A 21747-nucleotide genomic window follows, 5' to 3' on the forward strand; every position below is an offset into this window, starting at 1 on the left:
GAGACTCAATATGGCGGTGCTCAGCTTGCGAAGGTACAGAACGTCTTCCAACTTCCAGAGGTATTGTCACATCACGTGCATGACGCGCTGTCACGTGGTATTGAGGACTACAATTCTCAAGATTGTATTACGGATTCGCGAACATGTTCGCGAAGGACAATCAATATGCAATTTCTAGAAACGTGCTGGACGAAGAGTCATATCATAACAGACCCGCATGATTGTATGGAAGCGTGTTATCTATATAGCTCTGGTTCAATATGGCCATTAACTGGTCTATCTTCAAGCTCCAAATCGTCAGATGCCGTGAGCGGACTTGCTTCAGGTCGGTTTGTTGCTACTGGTGAAGCATCAATACTGTTATCGTCTACGTCTGAGCCCAGCTTGATCCGTCCCCAGCTGACTCTTGTCACAGCCTGGCTAAACCAGGAACCTAGTATGCTAATTACACCCCAAAGCTTCTCCTGTCGGCCTTGTAATGTGGAGTCTTCACGCGGGTTGTCTTGTGCCTCAACCTTGAATTGATACTTCAGACAGTCCTTGACAGTGACTAGGCCTGTCAGGCGTCCACGATATTCAACCAATATTACCCTTGGACCCATCTTCTTGAACAGCTCCATCACTGTCTCCAGAGGCAACCTAGGATGCACGGATAGTGGTGTTGGATCGACAAGCTTGCTGAAGTCTACAGTCACCTGCGCTGACGTTGCTGCAATGGTGTCGAAAGTGACAGCTGGCACGATGGTAGAAGATGGCGCTGTGCTGTTTCGTGCTGATGGATTTGGCGAGAAGTAGCATTTCGCTCGCTGGGTTGCCAATTGATCTCGCTTGGCTCGATCGATGGCAAACCGTAATTCCGTCCGTCCGATATGCCCAACAAGAGTTTTCACGTTTTCGTCTTCGACTATGGGGTAGCCTTGGTACTGGTTATCCGCCATCAACTTTTCCACGTCTCGAATCTCTAAACCTGCCGCTGGCAAAGTTACGACATTCGACGTCATGACCTGAGATACTGGTACACCGAATGTGTGATCTTCTTTGTTATCCAAGAATGGGAACCCATTAAACCATATGGCGCGATCAGCTATACCGCCCTTCCCGAATCGTTCGCCAACTGCCTTCGTAAAGCCAACCACAATCTACAGTGTATATGGTCAGATCATGCATGGAACGATGAAAGATGAAACCTTACCATTGTGGGAAGAATGTACGTCAATGCGCCAGTCAGCTCAAACATAATGACAACAACAGATACTGTTATATGCATGATGCCACTGAGAGCGGCACCCGCACCAAGAAAAGCATAAGTTCCAGGTGTGATGCATGGGCCGTCAGGATCGCATGCAGCAAAAAATGGCGAATTTGGAAATGATTCATGAAGCGCTTGCACCATGATACCGATCATACGCCCAAATGATGCGCCAATAGCCATTGACGGTACGAAAATTCCTGCTGGTACTTTGCAGCCGTAAGATATGATGACCAAAATCGTTCGCAGTATTGTCGCAGTGGCAAGCGAGAGAATCATCCGCCAGCGATTTTGAGCCCTTCATCCATGTTAGTATCCATTATAGACGAGAACGCGTTCGTGCTTACTCGCAAAGCTCGTCGTAGTCATGATCACCCTCGCATTCCTGGAAGAGGATCTCCATACTCTCTGTCATGTCAATGCGCAAAAACATATTCGGATAGCAGATGATCGCAGTCAAGATGGCTAGAGTGACAGTCTCCATGATGGGATATTGTGCCAGATATTGTTTCCGGAAGCCCTGAACACGCAAGTTCCATTTTATAACAAACGCTCCATACAGACCACCAAATATGCCAATTATAACGTAGAAGATGATTTCGAAAAAGTGCCACGAACGGTCATATTTGACCTGAAACATGACGAGCTGCCCGGTCCGGAAAGGATTCATAGCAGCAAGCACAGATGTGGCAACGAGAGCGCAGAAGTAGCTCCGCCACATGGTCTTGAGCGGGAAGTAGTTCGACATCTCTTCGAGTGAGAATAACACACCACCAATTGGACTACCAAAAGCAACACCAACTCCTGCTGCCGCAGAAGCACTCAGTATCTCTCTTGTCTTTGCCGCGTTACGTTTATATTTGTCGAAGAAGCGTGAAATCACATTGCCAGTACAGACGGCAAAATGAACACTAGGTCCTTCTTTGCCAACGGACAGTCCAGACGCAATAGCTAGCGGCAGACCGATTGACTTGATGAGTAGTGTCCATGCACTGAGGAAGCCCTTCATGACGAAACCGGCGATGATGCACTTGATCTCGGAAATACCTGATCCAGCAGCATAGGGCGCGTACGACTTGACCAGTCTCGCAGACGTAAAAGCGAATATCGCGGCGAACACCGTGTATAAGAAGTAGTTCAATGGCCAAAAGCCACTCCATCGTTTCCACTCCGGGCAACCGGCCTCGGCGCCCCAACAGCAGAAACTCTCGTTCAGGTAGAAGGCAGTCGAGCAATGCCCCAGCTTTATATCTGACAACCACTCCGTTACGATATTCAGGAAAGCAGCATTCAAGCCTATTGCCGCTCCGACGAGGGTGACCACAATCCACGCCTGGCCCGCATCGTACAACTCCCAGAGCTTCCTCCGCCATGCACGACTCCCTCTCCTCACATAGGCGCCTTGCTGCCGCTGCGCCCGTCGTCGTAGCTGCTCACGCGCAGCATCTTGTACCCAGTCTATCGTTGTAAAGTCCTCATATCTCTTGATCTCGGCTATCTCCTCGTGAATGGCGTTTTCGGCGTCCGTGGTTGGATCGTCTTCAGCGGTTTCGACGTTGGAGGCGAAGTTACGTGTCACACGAGGGTTCCCACTGGAAGGTGTGCGCGCAGCTACAAAAGAGCTCGACCGGCGATTCATGGCATTGTGGAGGGCGGATACTCTGTGATCTTGGGCGGTTTCGTCGGCGACAGCTAATTACGGTGTCGAGCTCCCGGGAGTTCGAAGGGGAGCTACCTAAGCTTGAAAGGGTCAAGCGTATCCATGGATGTGCTTTGGAACCTCAGGTCTCCTACTTACTCCAGGATAATTACCTGCCTGACAGCAACAAAGGTTATTAGGCATATATCAGCAACACATCATTCTTCTGTGTGTCGAAAATAGAGCTCGCTTGCTACTCTTTACCTGAGAGAGCATGTTTTCCAGGTAGCTGGCAACAATCGCCCCGCTTAGACGAGTTTTATGAAACCTCGGGAAACCTACCGAGGTCAAATACGTCGAGAGACAACAGTCTGGTCAATGATCAAGACTTGTCGCATATCACACATATCCATACACATACGCAGACATAGGCACAGACATGGGCACCAATACAGGGACAGGCACCGACCACTAAAGCCACGGCCTGGCTCCTCGATAGCCGCAGCGAACCATCCATCTCAGCACATCCTGAATGGCTATCGTCGATTTTCCCCTTCCTTTCCATCACATGCAGTCCAGACACATGTTATACGCGTGAGGGTGCAGTCAATAGGCCGGAGACGAGATGCACGCTGAGACGTACTTGGTCGGCTGTGTGGAATGCGGATGCAGCCACTGACTGAGACTCCCATCTGAAATTCATATTCAGGGTCGAGTCTGAAGTAGACATGCGAAACGAGGCTAGAATATGACATGCCTAATAATTAATGGGATCAACATCTCCAGAGAATCAGCCCACTGCTTGCTGAGGCGGCGCGAAAGTGGTGTGATTCTAGTCTGGATCCTGACTTGAACAGGAAAAGTCAAGCTCATAGCCGTCTGCAATTGGCCACCAGCCACATGTTCGAAGTAGTTGGGGCCATCCTTACCATCATAATAATCGATGATATACGGGAACAGGCACGGATACTCCACTCTATCTTACATGCATTAGTTGATCATGATTCAGTTGTACTCCTGGTCAATTAATCGTGCTTCTGCTCTGCGCTGCATGCGCACAAAGCATGGAGTTCGTCCATCCATGTATTGCTTTGCATCCTCTCCGTCCTTGCCAGGTCAAGCCTCAATTGAAGCCGACTGGTGAGGCATTTATTCCACCCAGCACAACTGTCAGTCTCCATATTTCACTTGCTGTTGCTTCACACTTCATCTGGTTCTTGGTTAGTTACGGAGATTAGTAGACTATCTGTCTGGCCATAAAGGCTTTCTTCTTCGTGCATTCCACGGCCCCTCCTGTGCTGTACATCTTCTCAACACGTGCGTAGCTTTTGCGTCTCGTCCTTTCTCGCTATCACTGAACGTTCTCTCTACCAATACCCTTCTCTCTCTCGAGCTCACTATGAGTGCAGTGGATCAAGCACTAGGTCAACGAGTCATCTTAAGCAACATTCTTCTCCAACTGACCGGCCTTGAACTTGTTCTTCTCAAGCCAGCCAAGGCAAACAAGGACATGATCCGCGGTAGTCCATCATTGTTGCCATGTTTGCTCGTCAACAAGTTGTGGGCAGATGAAGCCACTCGGCTGTTGTGGTCACACAGGGCAAAGCTGGAGAGTCTGCTGAAAATTGATGTCACAAGGCGGCAGTACTATGCGTCAAATGTTCGAAGCATTGAAGCTCTGTCTAGTACGGGGATACAAAGTCACCAAGATACTGTCAGCCTCGATAGCCTAAACAGCCTGGACTGGCCGTGTTTGAAAGAATTTACCATGCACATCTCAGCGAATGCCAGGTCATCCGATTTCCAAGACTTCCACCCTTTCCAAGATCGCATCCTCCGTGTCAAGGCGATCAAAGTGAACGATGAGCCTGAATTGGAGCTCAACAATACAGTTAGAATGTCAGCTGCAGGTAACGTATGTAATCTCTCACGGTCTACTACAAGTACAACGACTGACAATTTATGTCCTAGAAACCGTCTGGCACGCAATCCTTGGAAGTGAGTGAAAGCGAGGCTACTGCTGCCGTCTCGGCCTCCCATCGTGCTCACGAGATCATAAAATTTCTCGAAGACCACCCAAAGATCAACCAGGTTTCGATACACTGTACAATCTTAACGAGAGTACCTGAGCTCGTCGACTACCTTGCACAAAAAGCGAACCTCGAATCTCTCAGTATCCTTCTAGATCACTGCGAGCCCATGAGAATGTTCAAGCCCGGCTCATTCCCTGCTCTCAAATCGCTGGAATATGCAGGCAGACTCGACACCCTCACGAACCTCGTTCCCCTACTCAACAGTCTTCAGAGTCTTCGCTTGACTGCCATGGGAAACCTTGGGATCTCTATAGATCAAACAGCGATGGATAACTTTCTGTATTGCTTGTGCTCGCTCGGACAGCTGCAAACACTGAGGCTTCAGACCAAGATATGGGGTCTATTGTCGTCGACACAGCTCGTGCTTAAAGCCCCTTTGCTAGCTCTATTCGCACAAGCCTGCCAAAACCTACGGATTCTGGATATTGATGTTGGAAATGGGCCTGACGCGTCTAGTGTTACTGATGAAGATATGGGTCAGATCGCACGAGCCCTTCCCCGCCTCGAGCAGTTTCACTTGCCCATGAAACCTTGGCTTTCCAAGCTCACCTATCAAGGAATGCGACTCTTGGGACAGCACTGTCGACGACTCGAGTCGTTGCATCTTGGGGCGAATATATCTCTTGAGGGTCTTTCTACGGAAAGCTCAACACTACTCCCGAATCTTCGAAGCTTTATGCTGGGCATACCAAGTGCTGGCATGCACACTCTACTCGAGCCAGAAGACAAAATTCTACCACTGCTCGATATACATATTCCAAAGCTAGAGACGGTGCTTCAACTAAGGTCATCCAGAACCCAAGACCAGAACATGACATACACAAGTGGCTCTTATGGACTCTTTTGCGTAGAGCCATCGACCAAAACCAACTGCATCGGTACCAATGGCTCAGGAAGCAACGTGTTGCTAGCACGAACATCCTATGGCGAGCTACCCAAACTAGCAGTACAGGCATGAAGACGGTATAGCGGCACGCTCCTTGAACACTAGCGAGGTTTGTGCGAAGCATTGGCCGGCGTTCATTCACCATGTTCCCATTCTATGCTTAAGAGTGTTGAGATACCCTTGTCCCTTTTCACAATGATATGAAACCTACATGTATTGCCTACATTTGTGGTAGCCACTTGGCTTTCTCAAGAAGTTTTAGTCATGTTAATGTGTATCACTTCAGCATCGATATATAATACGCCTAATTACAGCATAATAATACAATATACTAGCATAGCCTACCGGCTTCGCTTGTACCCAGCTCAACAAGGACCATGTATTTGTTGTATTGGCTGTATTTACCCTGGAAGCGTACCTCGCAACCCTATAACGACCATGGCGATGCTGCATGTCGCCACTTGCACCGCCTCAATCATCCCGACCGTCCTTCCAACGTTGTTCCGGCCCCTGCAAGTCGCGGGACCACCTGGACAGCTGCCAGGCCAATTGTGGCCTTGGGCCACCGTAGCCTAACCGTAAACGGATGAAATGACTCTAGGCGCCACAGCAACAACAGGTTTTGGGAGCGTCAGAGAAGTCATCGTCGACATGCCTCCCACTGGTCAATCACTTCCATCCGAGTCTATTACCACCAATGGAGAACACCAAGTTCCCCAGTCCAAGCTGGACAAGACCATGTCGCGGGGTCCTTTATCTTTCTGAAGGCCATAGATGGCGCGCGGTACGTACGTCTGCCGACCTGGGTTGATCCATCCTTCGCCGCTTAAGAACATGACCCATGGCTGGTTACAGGAGCATAGATCGCCACGGAAGAACTCAGGGCTGTATCTTTAAGAATGCGCCGCGTCGATGGTGTCGGGTTGGCAGACCTCATTCTCCCTCTTCTTCGTCTCCACAGAATATGGATTCTGATTCTCGGTGACACTCACTTCAACATCTGCAACCATCAACAGCATGGCACCATATTATGTCACTTTCGCAGTCCTTTTACTGGCGAACTGCGCGCATACATTTGTTCTGCCTGGCGTAGCTATAGCTCGGCCCACAAATACGATACATAATCTTGAAGAGGCAGAGATGCCAAGTGAAGCTACTATCACTCCTGCGCCAGCACCCCTTCAAGCTGACGCCCTGGTCCTCTTCAGAAGACAACAGGGAGGAGACATCGACCCGTAGGCCCTCTCTTTGATGGAGTACCACGGTAATCTAATACAATGCACAGTGTGTCGCTCGCCAACGTACTTTTAACCGGCTTCCCTCAGTCATTGCGTGAACTGGCTGTAACTAATATTCCTGCCGTGTCACTCATTCTTTGGTCCGAATTTCTGGACAACAACACCCCAAGCTGGTTTCAAGCTCTTCCGTCAGACATACAAAGCTACCTCAGTGGCCAATATGGGCCAGAGAGTGTTCGAGCCAAGACAACGAGCGCCGAACCCTCATCATCCGAAGACTCATTCTCACCCGGGCCTGTAGCCACAACAGTAGTTCAGACTTCCATGGTCACTATATCGCCTTGGCCAGCATCCAGTAATCCAATTGAGTCCGCGGCCCCTGCGCCTACTGCGTCTCCTCACAACAGTGGCCTTACAACAGCTCAAAAAATTGGGATTGGCGTTGGTGTCCCCGCTGGCGTCGCCGCAATCGCATCGCTGTTCCTATGTTGCTTCTTACTACGCCGACGACGCCAGCAGAAGAAGAATCAGATCGCAGGCAAAGATGTCAATGATCGTGTCCCTACACCTGCCTTCCTATCAACGTCAAATCGCCACCCTCCCATGGGGGAACGAGCAGAAAATGCTCTTCTTATGCACGGCACCGTACCAACCACAGATGGGACACGTGAGGATTCTGTACACAGCAACTACTATGGTTACGGTCTTATGTCTCATGACGATCCATATGCTGCTGCCCAAGCTACGCACGGCAACTCCATCATACCTGCGGCATTCGATCGGCATAACAATCCTTATGGTAATATTTCCCCAATCTCAACAAAGAATGGAAATCGCCCTAGTCGCCGCCTTCACGGAAATGGCAATGGCAATGCAGCAAATATCGCCGCAGGCATGCTAGTCGCCCCCCCTCGTCGGGCTCGGAACGGAACTACTCGTAACTCGCATCACTCATCGCTTGGCTCCCTTGGTTCAGTCCCCGAGGCGCCTGAACATGCTGAATACACCCTGATTCCTGATCGCACTCTACGAAGTCCGCGGGGGAGCTTGGATGGTATGCAAGAAATCAGCCAAAATGATGCGAATGGATATATCCCAATCGCAAATGGTACCGTGCCAACAAACACCGCCAACCAAGCAATACCTCCTAGCGAAACCATCACTCAAGCAAACGGAATCTTTGCGGGTGGAACAGCTGTACTTCCCATCGGGACAGCTCATGGCTCACTCCCCCAAACTTTCCCATCTCTTGATCCCGTGTGTAGTGATCGAAGCACACACCCCGCATTCCGCCCTCCAATACCACCTCCTTCTAATACAACCAAAAGCCCCTTCGCAGATGAATATGCAGAAATGATCCTGCCAACAGGCTATGCCCAAAGTCAGAAAGTGAAGCAGGAGCGAGGATGGGAGGGAAATATCTGCGAACAGAACAGTAAACCACAGAATGTGTCCTATGATTCTCCCACATTGGGCCGTGCTGGCGGAAGGAGGGGCGAAGATTGGCCAATAAGAAGTGCAACATTTGCGATAGACCGAGGGCGTTCGAAGGGCAATGCGAGGTTGTTTGGGGATGGCAAGGAAGAGGATGACGTCGTTGGTGAGAGGAGGCCATTATGGCGTGGAGATGTTTACGAAGGGACGTGAGAGGATACGGTGAGGTTGGTGACATGGGCAATGTAAGGCCGGTGTGCAATGAGATGTTTGTCTCGACAGGCGCAGTATACCCGCACACGAACAAAACAACGATACATGATACATACCATCTCCAGAACCATTACATCAACGCCGTATTCCAACATTCAATAGCAATTGGAATGGGATCCTTTCCTGTCGCTGTTCCCTAGCCCGTCCACCGACCCGATGCACTCTCGACTTCCGCAGCGCCTCGAACACGTTTCCGGTGTCCTTACACCGATGCACAACCCCAGACCCATCAATCGAAACATTCTCAGTCGAACAATCTTTTGCATTACCCACCCCGGTAGCTCCACTGTTGTATCCGCCGAGCACACAATCGGCTCTCCGTGCACTGATGAGCCACTATTCCACCGTTGTTCGCTCGCCTTAGCGCGTCCTGTATCATCACTAGACAGTTGTAGTCCATGTATCATACTGAGGGTCCATGTCAGCGTGTCTGCTGGTCCGTCGGCGCTCGAGAGCAATTTCGAAATATGCGCTTTCTCCATCGCAGTCAGGTTCATGTGCAAGAACCTGTCGGTGACAGCCAGGATGGTGTCATACCTATCCGAAGGTGACGTTATCGACTCAGTCAGGAATACGAGAAGACTCATCTATGCTGTCTAAGGTAGGCAACGTGTGTGTAGTCTTAAACCATATCAACGTAGTCCCTACATATGTCGCCATCTCCCAATCAGAGTTGATTTTCACGACCAGAATCCTACATAGAGTGTCCTGAATGAGTATTGAGAATAGCTACCATACAAACATCTTGCCGTGATCAACAGTTATGAAAATCTCCTCTTTGGCACTAGCCTACACGGTTGTTGTGGTCGCAGCAGTGCCCCTTATCGCTTAAGTGGTTCAAGCATACTCTCTTCAAATTGAAAGGAGGGAGCGAACTCTCTTATAATACTACTCGTGAAGCATCTAATAAAGATGAGGTGTGAAAGCACCGAGCGGCTAAGACAATTACGACTATCATATCGCTACGTTCGACGCACAGTGAAGAGAAGTCGTCACGAAGAAGCGCCAGAACAAGTACAACTATAATATCGCTGCCTAGACGGTAAACAATCCGTTTGACAGAAGCGAAAAGTCCATGGCTATCGCATCGCTGCTTACAATGAAGACAACGATATATGATGATCATCGCTCAATAGAAAGACTTGCGTACTCTTCAACAACTTCGATGAGCTTTGCCGTTGTTCCTGGCTCTGTTACACTATGCCCAGCATCATTGATAAGATGTAGCTTTGACTCCGGCCATGCTTTGTGAAGGTCCCACGCCGTGATTGACGGACAGACGACGTCATAGCGGCCCTGCACGATGGTCATAGGAATATCGCGAATCTTATCGATGTTTTCCTTCCTCAGCAGCTGCCCTTCCTCTAGCCATGCTCGGTTGCGAAAGTAGTGCGCTTCGATTCGCGCATGAGCAAGATTGAAGGAGGTGTCATCTAATTGAGCCAGCCCGGGAAGGTTCGGGTACAGCGTGCTGATCGAAAGTTCCCATTTATTCCATGCTCGAGCTGCAGGGTGACTGACGCGTTCGTCGTCGGACATGAGACGTTTATTATATGCCTCGATATGGTCGGCTCGCTCTTCCTCTGGTAAGAAATTCAGGAATTCTTCAAAATGTTCTGGAAATAGTTTCGATGCACCGCCAGGAAGCATGGTCCATTTTAATTCGAATTCTCTTACTGTAAAAATACCACGCAGAACCAGTGAGCCCACAGATGAAGGATGTGTTTGGGCATATGCTAATGCGAGCGTTGAACCCCAGGATCCTCCGAAGACGATATGCCATTTAGAAATTTTGAGGTGCTGCCTGAGAGTTTCAATATCAGCCACGAGATGCCATGTCGTGTTGTTGTGTATGGAAGCATTTGGCCGTGATCTACCACAGCCGCGTTGATCTAGGAGGACGGTACGATACGTCTTAGGGGAGAAGAATACGGTATTCGGTTTGCTGATATGACCGCCGGGACCACCGTGTAGATAGATTACTATTGCGTCTGTGTAAGAGAAGGGCATTTAACAGACAGGAACCGAAGTGTAATACCAGCTTTCCCTTCAGGGTTACCATATTGCTCAAAATAAAGTTCATGATCGCCGTCTACACGAAGCCAGTCGACGTCAAAGGCATCATCGTGCTCGAAACCATTGAACGATGACGCTTGAGACATATTTACCCTGTAATTATAAGTGTATTTGAGACCTTCGACGAGAATGATAAGTACTCGCTGCGGACTATTGGGCGGAGGTATAGGAAGGTAGGATGACGATTTTAGCCTAAGGCAATAACACAAAGTCTTATGTCTATAGTTATACTCTATCTTACCTACTTATATTTTCTTCTTAGAGATATTATACTATATTATATCCTTAGAACTTACTAATAAATATAATTATCTACTATAACTCTAGTTAGTATTATACTATGTTATTATAAGAATAGAATTATTAGATAGTAGTATAGTTAGATAGAATAATAGAGTATATTCTATTATAGAATAAATTACTACTAAACTCTTTTAGTAGAAATCTAAGAGTATATATATAAAGGGACGCTAATCTATCTAGTATATAATTATTTACTATCCTTTATACTACCTTCTAACTATATTAGCTAAGGTATATATAGATTAGATTATATCTAAGGCTAAGTTCTAATAATTATTCTCTTCCTTTAGGAAGCTACCCTTAGTAATCTAGATTATTATCTATCTCTATATCTCTATTCTAAGTCTTATAAGACCTTAGTTATTCTCTATACTTTATCTTAGATATTTACTAATATTTACTAATCTAAGATTTATATAAGCGTTTTTCTAATAAACTAGATTTTATCTATTCTAAATTCTTATATAGATAAGATTATCTAATTAGGCCTAGTATATCACGTAATATATAGGTAAGTCTAGGTACTACCTATATTAAAATCTTTTCTTAGAAATATTCCTTTCTTTAAAAAACTTCTTAACTCTTTATAGAGTTTTTTAGATTATTAGATATATTACCTAATTCTTATAGATATAGATTTATATAGATTTACTATAATTTAGTATAATTTATATAATTTACTAATTTTTATACTATATTTAGCTAGTAATAGTAATAATCTATAATAATCTATATAAATTAGTAATAATTATAATATAGTTTTCTAAAATCTTAATACTCTAAAGTAATTAGTATAGAAATAGATATCTTTAAATAATCCCTATCTCATATACATTACTAATATATTAAAAGCTATTAATCTACTCTAACCTAGGCCGGGCTCTAATAATCTAGCTATATATTATTATAGTTATTACTTTCTATTATATACCGCTTATAGTAGTACTAAATCTATAATATATAGTATTTATATAACTAAGAAGTATTATTACTTATAGATATTTAAATAAGTTTAAGGAACTTTATATAGATTTACTTATATTAGTATAGATTACTACTAGGCCTCTAGTAACCTCTACTAATAAGAAGTATAGTACTACTAATTATAATATCTTTAGAGAAGGCTTTCTATAAGCTATATATCTAAGGTAAGAATTATATCTAGAAGTATAATTCTAATATAATCTATAAGAATTTATTAGAATCTACTATAGCTATTATTACTATAATTACTAGATAATATTATTTTTCTTAAATTATTATAGATTCTTACTAATATATATTAATCTCTATAATAGTACTAAAATCTCTACTACTTTAGACTTCTTTCTATATACTAGTAATATTAAAATTTCTAGAAAAGGTTCTAGTAAAAAGGCTAAGGTTCCTTTCTTATATATACTAAAGAGCTATAAATTTAGAGAAGATAGCTCTAATCTAGAAGTTTCTATACTAAAGGTATATAGTTCTATACTAATTATTAAATCTTTTTACTAATTTATATAATTCTTAGCATACCCACGCCAGTCTATCTCTCTCTATCCTAGGTCCCACTACTCTATAGGTTTCTATAGAGAAGTTTATAGCTATAAGATATACTATATAGAATTTATAGTATTAGAATAAAAGACTAGAGACTTATATTATAAAGCTCTATACTATACTAAATAAGAACTAGCAGAAGGAATTAGATATAATTATTATAGTAATTAGTACTTCTACTTCTACTCTAACTTAATTAGTTTAGATCTATACTAATTAGTACTAATATATTTCTTTTATCTAGCGTTTTTAGTTTTTAGTTTTAATTTTAAAGTAATCTTACTTCTTCTAGATAGATTAGTATAAGTTTATATAGATCTATATAGATCTTTATATTTTCTTTTAGCTTTCTTAATTTTATCTTTCTTTAATAATAACTCCTTTAATCTCTTTAGTAATCTATACTAATCTATACTAATCGGTACTAATTCTCGATGTCTATTTCTCTTAGTAAATTATTTTTCTAAGTCTCTTTTTTAGTTAAATTTTTAAAGTTCTAAGTTTAAACTTTCTAAGGAAGTTTCTTAATTCCTTAGAATATTTTAAAGATCTATATCTCTTTTACCTTCTTTCTTTTAGATAGCTATCCTTAATACTAAACTATACTAAAAAATATTAAATTACTATACTTTAGTATAATTCTCTATAATTCTATAGCTTTCTTTATTAATTACTACTTATATACTAATATCGCTACTTTACTAATATTTATTATAGGTTTCTAAGGATCTTTATTAGAATTATATTCTTTCTAATAAATTTTATATAGCTATATACTATCTTTAGTATATTACTAGCTAAGTATCTACTTAACTTTATAGATATCTATACCTTCTTATATAACTACTTTATATAGTATCTATTTAGAATAATCTAGTAATAATAAGATATAAAATAGCTTAAGAAGCGTAATATAGAATATATTATATATCTTTAATATAGAAGGGAGTTATAACTTATACGCCTAGTTATTAATTATATAAGTAATCTTATATAGATCTATTATTATATAGTTAAGCTTCTTCTTTAGCCTAATACTATAAATATTCTTACTATTTAGTAAAACTTTATCCCTAATATTAAAGATTATAGGTTTTCTACCCTTATTATAGTGTAATTTACTATAATCTATAGTATCTTATAGTAACTTTATAATACTTCTTTATATTTAGAATAGTTCTATAATAATTTCTATTACTTTAACATTAGATTATTCTACTTTAAACTAAGTCTCTAAGAACTATATATTATAGTTCTAACTAAAGTTTACTTTAAATAGACTTATATAGATTAATATATATTAGCTATTATTATATATAAATTCTATAATATAGACTAACCTTACCTAGTTATTCTACTTATAGTTATAATATATATATAAATACGCCTTAACTATCTAATTCTACTACTCTATCTATCTATCTATCTATTTATAGATAGAATATAGTACTAAGTTTCTACTTAATTCCTAGTATATAGTAGAAATCTATAATAAATTACTAGCTAGAGCCATAGGGGGATACATAGACTCTAGCACAAGTAGCGTAAGAAATAGTATAGCATGTAGAAGAGGTGCCTATAATACGATAGGTAGCCTTAGATAGTAATCTAAGGCCGAGATAGATACCTATAGGGAGAGCTAATTATAGATACTTAGAATAGGTATTCTAAGTAGTCCACTAGGTAATTAGAAATAGAATATTAGTATTCTAAGTAATATACTAAATACTTAGAATAAGTATTCTAATTAGAGGACCTTAGTAGAACTATATAGACCCTTTAGACCTAATCTCTAGAGATAGTTCTATAGTAATTAATTTAAACTTATACCGATATAATTACTACTTTACTCGCCTACTAGCTAGTTACTATTTATACCCTATTAATACTTACTATAAACCTACTTATACTCCTCTAAGCCTTCTAAGTATCTTTACCTTTAGGAAAGTCGGGATACTCTATAGAATAGACTACTTTAGAGATAAGCTACATCCTTATTAGAGAAGGTTTATTATAGTTTAATTACTTCTACTTAGACTCCGAAGTAAGTATTTATACTATCTATTTAAATATAAAATAGTAAATAATAGATAGTCCTTATCTTCGTAAACCACTCTATAAGTACTAACTATAGAATAAGTTAGATATCTTATTATAGAATTAGGGGAGTAAGTCACGGAGCTCTAAAGGAAAAATATTAAACTTAGGAAAGCTAAAGAGGGCTTTAAAAGAAAAATCCTAGAACCTTTTAAAGGTAAGCGAAGCGAACTCTAAGGATTCCTAATATAGATTAGAATATACCTCTAGGCCTATTAAATTTAGGACCTAGAAGAATAAGTTATATTTACCGCTAGACTACTAAAGGGAGATATACTCGCTTAGTTTAAACCCTACTTAAGAGACTTTATAGAAAATAATCTATAGAATTAATAGAATAATACTACTAAGGTCTTTAAACGCTTTAAAGAATTCGAGAAATATATTAAGATAACTTTTAGAGATATAGATAAATAAAGAATAGCTAAGAGACGGATCTAGTAAATAGTCTAGATAAAATCTATATCTAACTACACCTCTAAATTCTAATAAATCTCTAGTTAGCTAGAATAGGACGATGAACCCCTAATTCTTTAGTTCTATACTAGACTATATAATAATATTAAGGACGAAATCTCTAGAGAGAGAGACTATCCTACTAACCTTTAGGAGTATATTAAGCTAGTAGTCTAGATTAATAACTAACTATATAAGAGACGCTATAAGAAAAGAGGGAAGAAGGTCTTTTAATCTATACTTAAACGAGATATAAGAAAGGGCTATATTAATAGAGCCCTAAACTACTTATATAAGGGATTCTATAATAGATCTATATCTATAGAGCTTATCGCCTTATAGATAAAATATCTATCTAATAAAGAAAGAGAGTAACTAAAGAAGGAAGGTAAGTATCTCTACTATAAAGAAAAGGGGCACTACGCCCGCGAATACCCGAAAAATAAGAATAAGAAAAATTAGATTAAAGACCTAGTACTAAGATAAGAAAACTTCGCTATAGAAAAAGAAGAAGTATCTTATATAGCTATATTATAGACTAGTTATACTAATAACCTCTATTTTATATATAAGTTAGAAAAAGATAGTATAGATTAGTATCTAAAGAAAAGAAACGTTTTAATAGCTAGTAAATAACCCCTATTACTTTATAAAAAAATAGAACTATAGAAGTACTTAGAAGTAATAAGAAGACCTAAACTAACTAAAGAAATAGTATCTAAAGAAGTAATAATTAAAGGAAGTACTATTAAGGAAGATAGTAAGGAAGAAAACCTTACTATAGAAGAACTATATAATAAGTTAATAATAAACTAAGACTCTATTACCTACTATATTATCTATTATTATAGAAAATATAGAAGTAAGGATAATAGAGACCTACCTTTAAGAGATATAGAAACCTAACCGGAAGATAACTAACTTATTTTACCCTACTATAAGGAACACGGTAAGACTTTCTAGGTTATCTATCTCTATAATAACTATCTTTATTATCTTTATAAGAAGTAAACCTAGAAATAGTTCCTATAATAGTATTAAAATTAAGTAATTCTAAAAGCCTTTAAGGACGAAGATATATAATAGTATAAAATAATTACTAAGGAAGCTAATAAAAACTACTTTATATTAAAATAGATAGAAAATAAGATTTACCTAGAGAACTAATATATCTAATGCCCGGATATTACGTGCCGAATCTATCTAATATCTAAGACTATTATATAGTATAACCTTTAAGTAGACTTAGGCAAAATTAAGAAATAAGTTTAATCTATAATCTAACTTATATAAGAAATGGAATAGAAACTTAGTAAGCTATAAAAAAACTAGAAAGGCCGGATATACTAAGAGAAATAACTAAGCTAAAAAGAAAATCTCTTATATCTATTAGTAACTTAGATAATAAAATATAAATATCTCTTAAAATTTAGCTCTATTAAAAATACTCTATTAAGGTACTAATTAATAGCGGAGTATAGTCTAATTTTATCTCTCTAACTATAGTAGATAAACTAAAAATACCCTATAATAGTAAAGAAGAACTATATAAATTATCCATGTTTAAAGGACTTAATATAGAATATACTAATAGAATAGTATACTTAGAAATAGAACCTCTAGATTTAGTCTTAATAGTAGAATACTAATAATTATAACTAGATATAGCGGAGCTAGGATAATACGACTTAATCCTAGGAATACTATAGCTTAAAGAAGTTAACCCTATAATTAACTAGAAAACTAAGGAAATTATACTCTAGGGAACGTTAAAACCCTTAGAAACTATTAAAGAAGAAGTAGAGATTAATAAACCTATAAAGGCGCTAACAACTAGAAAGTCTATCTATTATATTTAGAAGCTTAATAATAAGTAAGGTAATATAAAGAGCGGACCCTTACGTAAGAAATATATAGTATAATAAGGCACGCCTATAGATAAATAGATTTAAAAAATAAACGACGTACTTATACTAAAGGAATACTACTAATATTATATTATCTCTAAAGAAGAACTTAAGACGGGACTACTAAAGTATAGCCTATATAATTATATAATAATACTCTAACTAGGAATAGCACCTATATTTAAAGATATATATACTAACTTATTAAAAAATAACTAGAAATAACGCGATAATATATTAAGAAAATAGAAGTAAAAGAATATATCTAACCCTCTAAATTACCTATAGAATATCTAATACTCTTTATACTAAAGAAAGACGGAAGTAAATAACTCTATATAGACTATTAATACTTAAACGATATTACTATTAAAAATAGATACTCTCTACCCTAAATTAATAAATTATAGAACTAACTTATAGAGGCTTAGTACTTTACTATAATAGACTTATAAGAAGTCTATAACCTTATATATATAGTAGAAGGAGATAAATAGAAAATAGCCTTTTAGACTCGATACGGCTACTATAAATATCTAGTAATACTATTTAGACTAACTAATATACTAGCTATATTCTAAGTACTAATTAATAACGTACTAAGAGAATACCTTAACTACTTTCTAATAGTCTACCTAGATAATATATTAATTTACTTAAGAAATCTATTAGAGTATAGAGAATATATATATAATAATAATAATAATAATATTAGTAAACTAGGTAGAGTACCACTCTATAGGCGCATGCCTCCTCTAGTCTAAGCTACTATATAAGAAGAAACCTACGAATAGGAAAAACTCCCTTATATCCATGACTACGCTCTGTCTATCCTCTCGTTCTTTATATATATATAGCCCTAGGGGCTACCTATAGGCCTATAGCCTATATTATAATGGTTTACCCTTAGGTAGCACGTATAGGTACGGAGATTATTAGTTAAGGGCTGCCCTTAACTAATAATCGCGGTTCTCCTAGGGTTCTTCCGACGTATACCGGGGTTCTTCCGGCATATATTAGGCTTCTTCCGGTATATATACGCGGGTCTACTAGAACTAGGGGAGAGAAAGGTATACGAGCATCTATTAGGCGACGTCCTTAGGGTACTTATTAAGCTATCGCGTAATATTAGAGGTCCTTATTATACGGACGAGGGCTTATCTTAGAGTATAGAGGCTAGAGCACGTCGCGAGGTAGTGGCGTATTATACCTCTCTAGCCGTAGTCCTTATACTAGGGAGATATATCTAGAACGCCTCTCTAGTAGAGGTAATATAGAAGACCTATAGCGCCTATTTAGGCTTAGAGGAGTATAGATACTTAGGCCTTCGTTAGCCCTTTATATATCTATTTACTCGGTTCCTTCTAAGGCCCTCGGATCTATTCTAGATACCTATCCTATTAGGAGGCCCACTAGACTTTAAGTATCTCCCTCTATTTATCCTAGATCTATAACTATATAACGCGGCTAAGCTCCTTAGGGCTCTATTAGCTCGGGACGGTATCCGGGTTATTTTAAACCTCCTACGCGGTCTAGCTTGAGTCCGCCTCTATATAGTATTTATATTATACTCGAGTTTATTCTATAGTAGAGAGGGCCTAGTAATACACGCGGATATATGTACGTAGTATAGCGAAGGTATATACCCTATCTTCTCTACGTTCTTATACTTATTATTTAGTAAAGTATATAAGTCTCTATATCTAGTAGAAGTCCTATATACTTATTATGTTTATCTCGCGTCGGAGGAGCGTTATATTAGTAGCTTTATATACGCTAGAGATAAGGCGGAGTATACGGTTTTATATAGACTTAAGCTTTGCCCGCCGAGCTTATATAAGGGCCGTATACTAGTACTTATATCTATATATAAAGGCTAGGCGTGCTAGGGAGACGTATAGCTATCTCGCCTTATCCCGGGCTATTCCCTACGTAGATACCGTAATCTAGCGTATAGCGGTTTCTATCTAGAGGGCTCTAGAGACGGCGTGTACTACCTATGGTCCCTATTTTAGCTTATTATTGATTATAACGCCGAGTGCACGTATACTCTATGCTAGTAGTTCTATAAAGGTATCAATTTAGGGGCGACGTACCCCCTCCCTAGTAGCCTATTCTCTACGGCGGTTAATAAAGTATATAAGCTAGTATTTTTTAGGTGCGAATTTTACTCTATAGTACTTTATCTACTAGACGTATTTCTCGTGGTCTCGTTCGAGTCGTGTATATATTCTACTAGTACTACTATCGACCGTAAGGAGGTATATATCGTCCGCGTATCCGACTACCTCTATATATTCTATTCCCTAAAGAAGGTCTACTATAAAGAAGAGAAAGAGGATTAGGGAGATGGTGCTCCCTTACGGGATGCCGTATACCGTCTCCTTATATTCGCTTCGGTATCCGGGGATATATATTTAAGTAGTCCTTTACGCGAGGAAGGACTATATAAATCATATAATCTACTTAGGTATTCGCCTCATCCGGAGGTTATAGATAAGTCTTATATAGTTTACCTTATTAAACGCCTCTACTATGTCTAGGGAGAGTAGCGTAACGACTCGTCCTTATTTCTATATAGTCTAGATAACCTCGAGGATGTATTAAATGGCCGTGATTAGGGAGCTTTCTACCTTCGCCTTCTAGTTTACTAGGAGAAGGCCGTGTACCTATACTACTATACTTATCTTCTTAGTAATCGTAGCTTCTAGTACCTTACTAAGGTAGAAGAGAAGGGCGATCGGCCTCTATCCCTTCGGCGTGTTTAGACTCTTCCCTAGTTTTAGAAGTATAACCGTATATATAGTTCGGAAGCTCTATAGGTAGTATCCTATACGGGCGCACGCTCGGAATATATGGCCTATAATTAGTAAGGTCGCCTATATAGTCCTCTTAAGGCATCGATTTAGAATTCCGTCTAGCCTAGGCGCTTTATCGTTCGGGAGTATCTTAATAGCGCCGAGTATATTATCGTCCGTGATTTCCCTAGGGATACTTACGGCTTCCGGGTATTCCGTACCATTAATATCTAATAGGTCTATAGATTCTAGAAGAGGGAACATAATCTCTCGTAGAATCTCTATTTTCTTAAGGCTCGTAGAGTACGTCTTTTCTTAATATATAAGAGGGGGTATAAGTGGTATAGATGTCGGGGAGGCGGTACTTTTAGCCTATTTTACTATATACTATAGTCTAGTAGTATTACGTGTATATCTATCCGTGACTATACGCTACTATTTACGTCGCTCGTTACGGAGGACCTTATCTCGTTATCTTCTCGCCTCTCTCTATTTATCCTACGCTTTAGGTGTGCGGTTATAGTATACGCGTGTGTATAATCTCCGGACTTCTCGCCTATGCTCTCGCACTTAAGGTATACTTTTCGGGTCTAGGGGTCTATATATTCGGTACGGCACGTGTTTATCTCTTACTCCCTAGTACGCCTATAGGAGTATATTCACGGCCTAGTTAATGGCCGGGCCATTAGATACGTCGACTATAGACGGGTCTAGAATCGTCGATTCTAGGTCCTTTAGGTACTTTTCCTAGTTAGTATCCTTCTATAGCTATCGCCCTCGTTAGTCTTAAGGGGTAGATACGTCTATTATAGTCTCTATATATTCGTAGTCGGAGTCTATCTATATAAGGCTTAGGCGGTAGTATTAAGTCCTATTATAAATGTGTCTAGTAGCTAGGGTAAGGTCGAGTATAGATCCGCCCTTATCTTATTTATGTTTTCGCTAGGTAATCTATTCTACTAGTATAAGAAGATATAGGAAGCCGTAGTATCGGGTGTATAGTTCTCTAGCTCGAAGCTCTTCGCGGGTAACGGTTAGTCCACCCTACTAGCTATAATAGAGATTGAAGTCTCCTAGGAGGATATATTATCCTAGCTTAGTAGTACCCTTAAGTATATTATCCACCTAAAGCGATCGGTTCTAATTATATATATTATATATATGGAGGGGTCTAATGTTTATCTAGAGGTGTAGTATTATCCGGAGGTTATCCCGTTTAGTATATAACTATAATAAGAGTAGGATAGACTTATAGACATGGAAGAGGACTCTCCTCTCCGGTCCTAGGGGGTTCATTATATAATATTCTAGGTGTGTTATTAGTTTATTCGTCTAGTAGTGTTTATATAGCTCCTATATAGCGAGTATTACAGCTCCGGTCTTCTCGAGGAGTATCGCCTAGTTCTTACATTTATACTATACGTTTACCTATATAATTAGAAGTATATCTTAGTCTCTCATTAGGTGCTAGGGAATATATAGACCTATATATTCGTTCCTCTAAGACGCGACTATCCTCGTACGGCGGCGGCCTTAGTAATTCCTTAGGGCTATTCTATTATTAGCTTTCTCGGGACGGTTTACCATTTCTAACCGCTTCCTTATAAGGAGGTAGTCTATAGTAGTAGTATTATAGTAAAGAGAGGAACGGTAGTAGATCGTATCATTTATAGCTACCTTACTCCCTTTATCCGGATTAAGTAGATATATTTGGTAATCTATTTACGTTTCGCGCACGTAGCCGACTACGACGGGT

At 39.9% G+C, this 21747-nt stretch overlaps 6 protein-coding genes across 6 annotated transcripts; 2 read left to right on the forward strand and 4 right to left on the reverse strand.

Annotated features, from left to right (window-relative positions):
* Positions 1–88: 88 nt before the first annotated feature.
* On the reverse strand, positions 89–3048 carry EJ05DRAFT_146905 (voltage gated chloride channel). The gene is made up of 3 exons (XM_033739289.1): positions 1597–3048; positions 1193–1547; positions 89–1139 (listed from the first exon to the last, which is right to left on the reverse strand). Exons 1-3 carry the CDS (start codon positions 2886–2888, stop codon positions 237–239), a joined length of 2550 nt encoding a protein of 849 aa, XP_033597084.1. The 5' UTR covers positions 2889–3048; the 3' UTR covers positions 89–236.
* A 1239-nt stretch (positions 3049–4287) lies between these two features.
* EJ05DRAFT_504160 (uncharacterized protein) lies at positions 4288–5939 on the forward strand (the record flags this gene model as incomplete). The annotated part of the gene is made up of 2 exons (XM_033747524.1): positions 4288–4803; positions 4860–5939. The coding sequence occupies 2 exons, from the start codon at positions 4288–4290 to the stop codon at positions 5937–5939; spliced, it is 1596 nt and encodes a 531-aa protein (XP_033597085.1).
* A 698-nt stretch (positions 5940–6637) lies between these two features.
* On the forward strand, positions 6638–8830 carry EJ05DRAFT_147214 (uncharacterized protein). The gene is made up of 3 exons (XM_033739291.1): positions 6638–6655; positions 6723–7102; positions 7153–8830. The coding sequence occupies exons 2-3, from the start codon at positions 6885–6887 to the stop codon at positions 8750–8752; spliced, it is 1818 nt and encodes a 605-aa protein (XP_033597086.1). The 5' UTR covers positions 6638–6655; positions 6723–6884; the 3' UTR covers positions 8753–8830.
* Positions 8830–9666, reverse strand: EJ05DRAFT_147057 (uncharacterized protein). The gene has a single exon (XM_033739290.1). The coding sequence runs from the start codon at positions 9397–9399 to the stop codon at positions 8908–8910; it is 492 nt and encodes a 163-aa protein (XP_033597087.1). The 5' UTR covers positions 9400–9666; the 3' UTR covers positions 8830–8907.
* A 268-nt stretch (positions 9667–9934) lies between these two features.
* Positions 9935–10974, reverse strand: EJ05DRAFT_504162 (proline iminopeptidase; the record flags this gene model as incomplete). The annotated part of the gene is made up of 2 exons (XM_033747525.1): positions 9935–10794; positions 10851–10974. The coding sequence occupies 2 exons, from the start codon at positions 10972–10974 to the stop codon at positions 9935–9937; spliced, it is 984 nt and encodes a 327-aa protein (XP_033597088.1).
* Positions 10975–20072: 9098 nt separating this feature from the next.
* EJ05DRAFT_443504 (uncharacterized protein) lies at positions 20073–20282 on the reverse strand (the record flags this gene model as incomplete). The annotated part of the gene is made up of 1 exon (XM_033742091.1): positions 20073–20282. A coding segment is annotated over one exon (210 nt), but the record flags the coding sequence as incomplete, so codon positions are not given.
* Between the last annotated feature and the right edge of the window lie 1465 nt (positions 20283–21747).

This window comes from Pseudovirgaria hyperparasitica (genome assembly GCF_010093815.1).
Source record: "Pseudovirgaria hyperparasitica strain CBS 121739 unplaced genomic scaffold EJ05scaffold_16, whole genome shotgun sequence".
In the NCBI taxonomy this organism is placed as follows: domain Eukaryota; kingdom Fungi; phylum Ascomycota; class Dothideomycetes; order Acrospermales; family Acrospermaceae; genus Pseudovirgaria; species Pseudovirgaria hyperparasitica.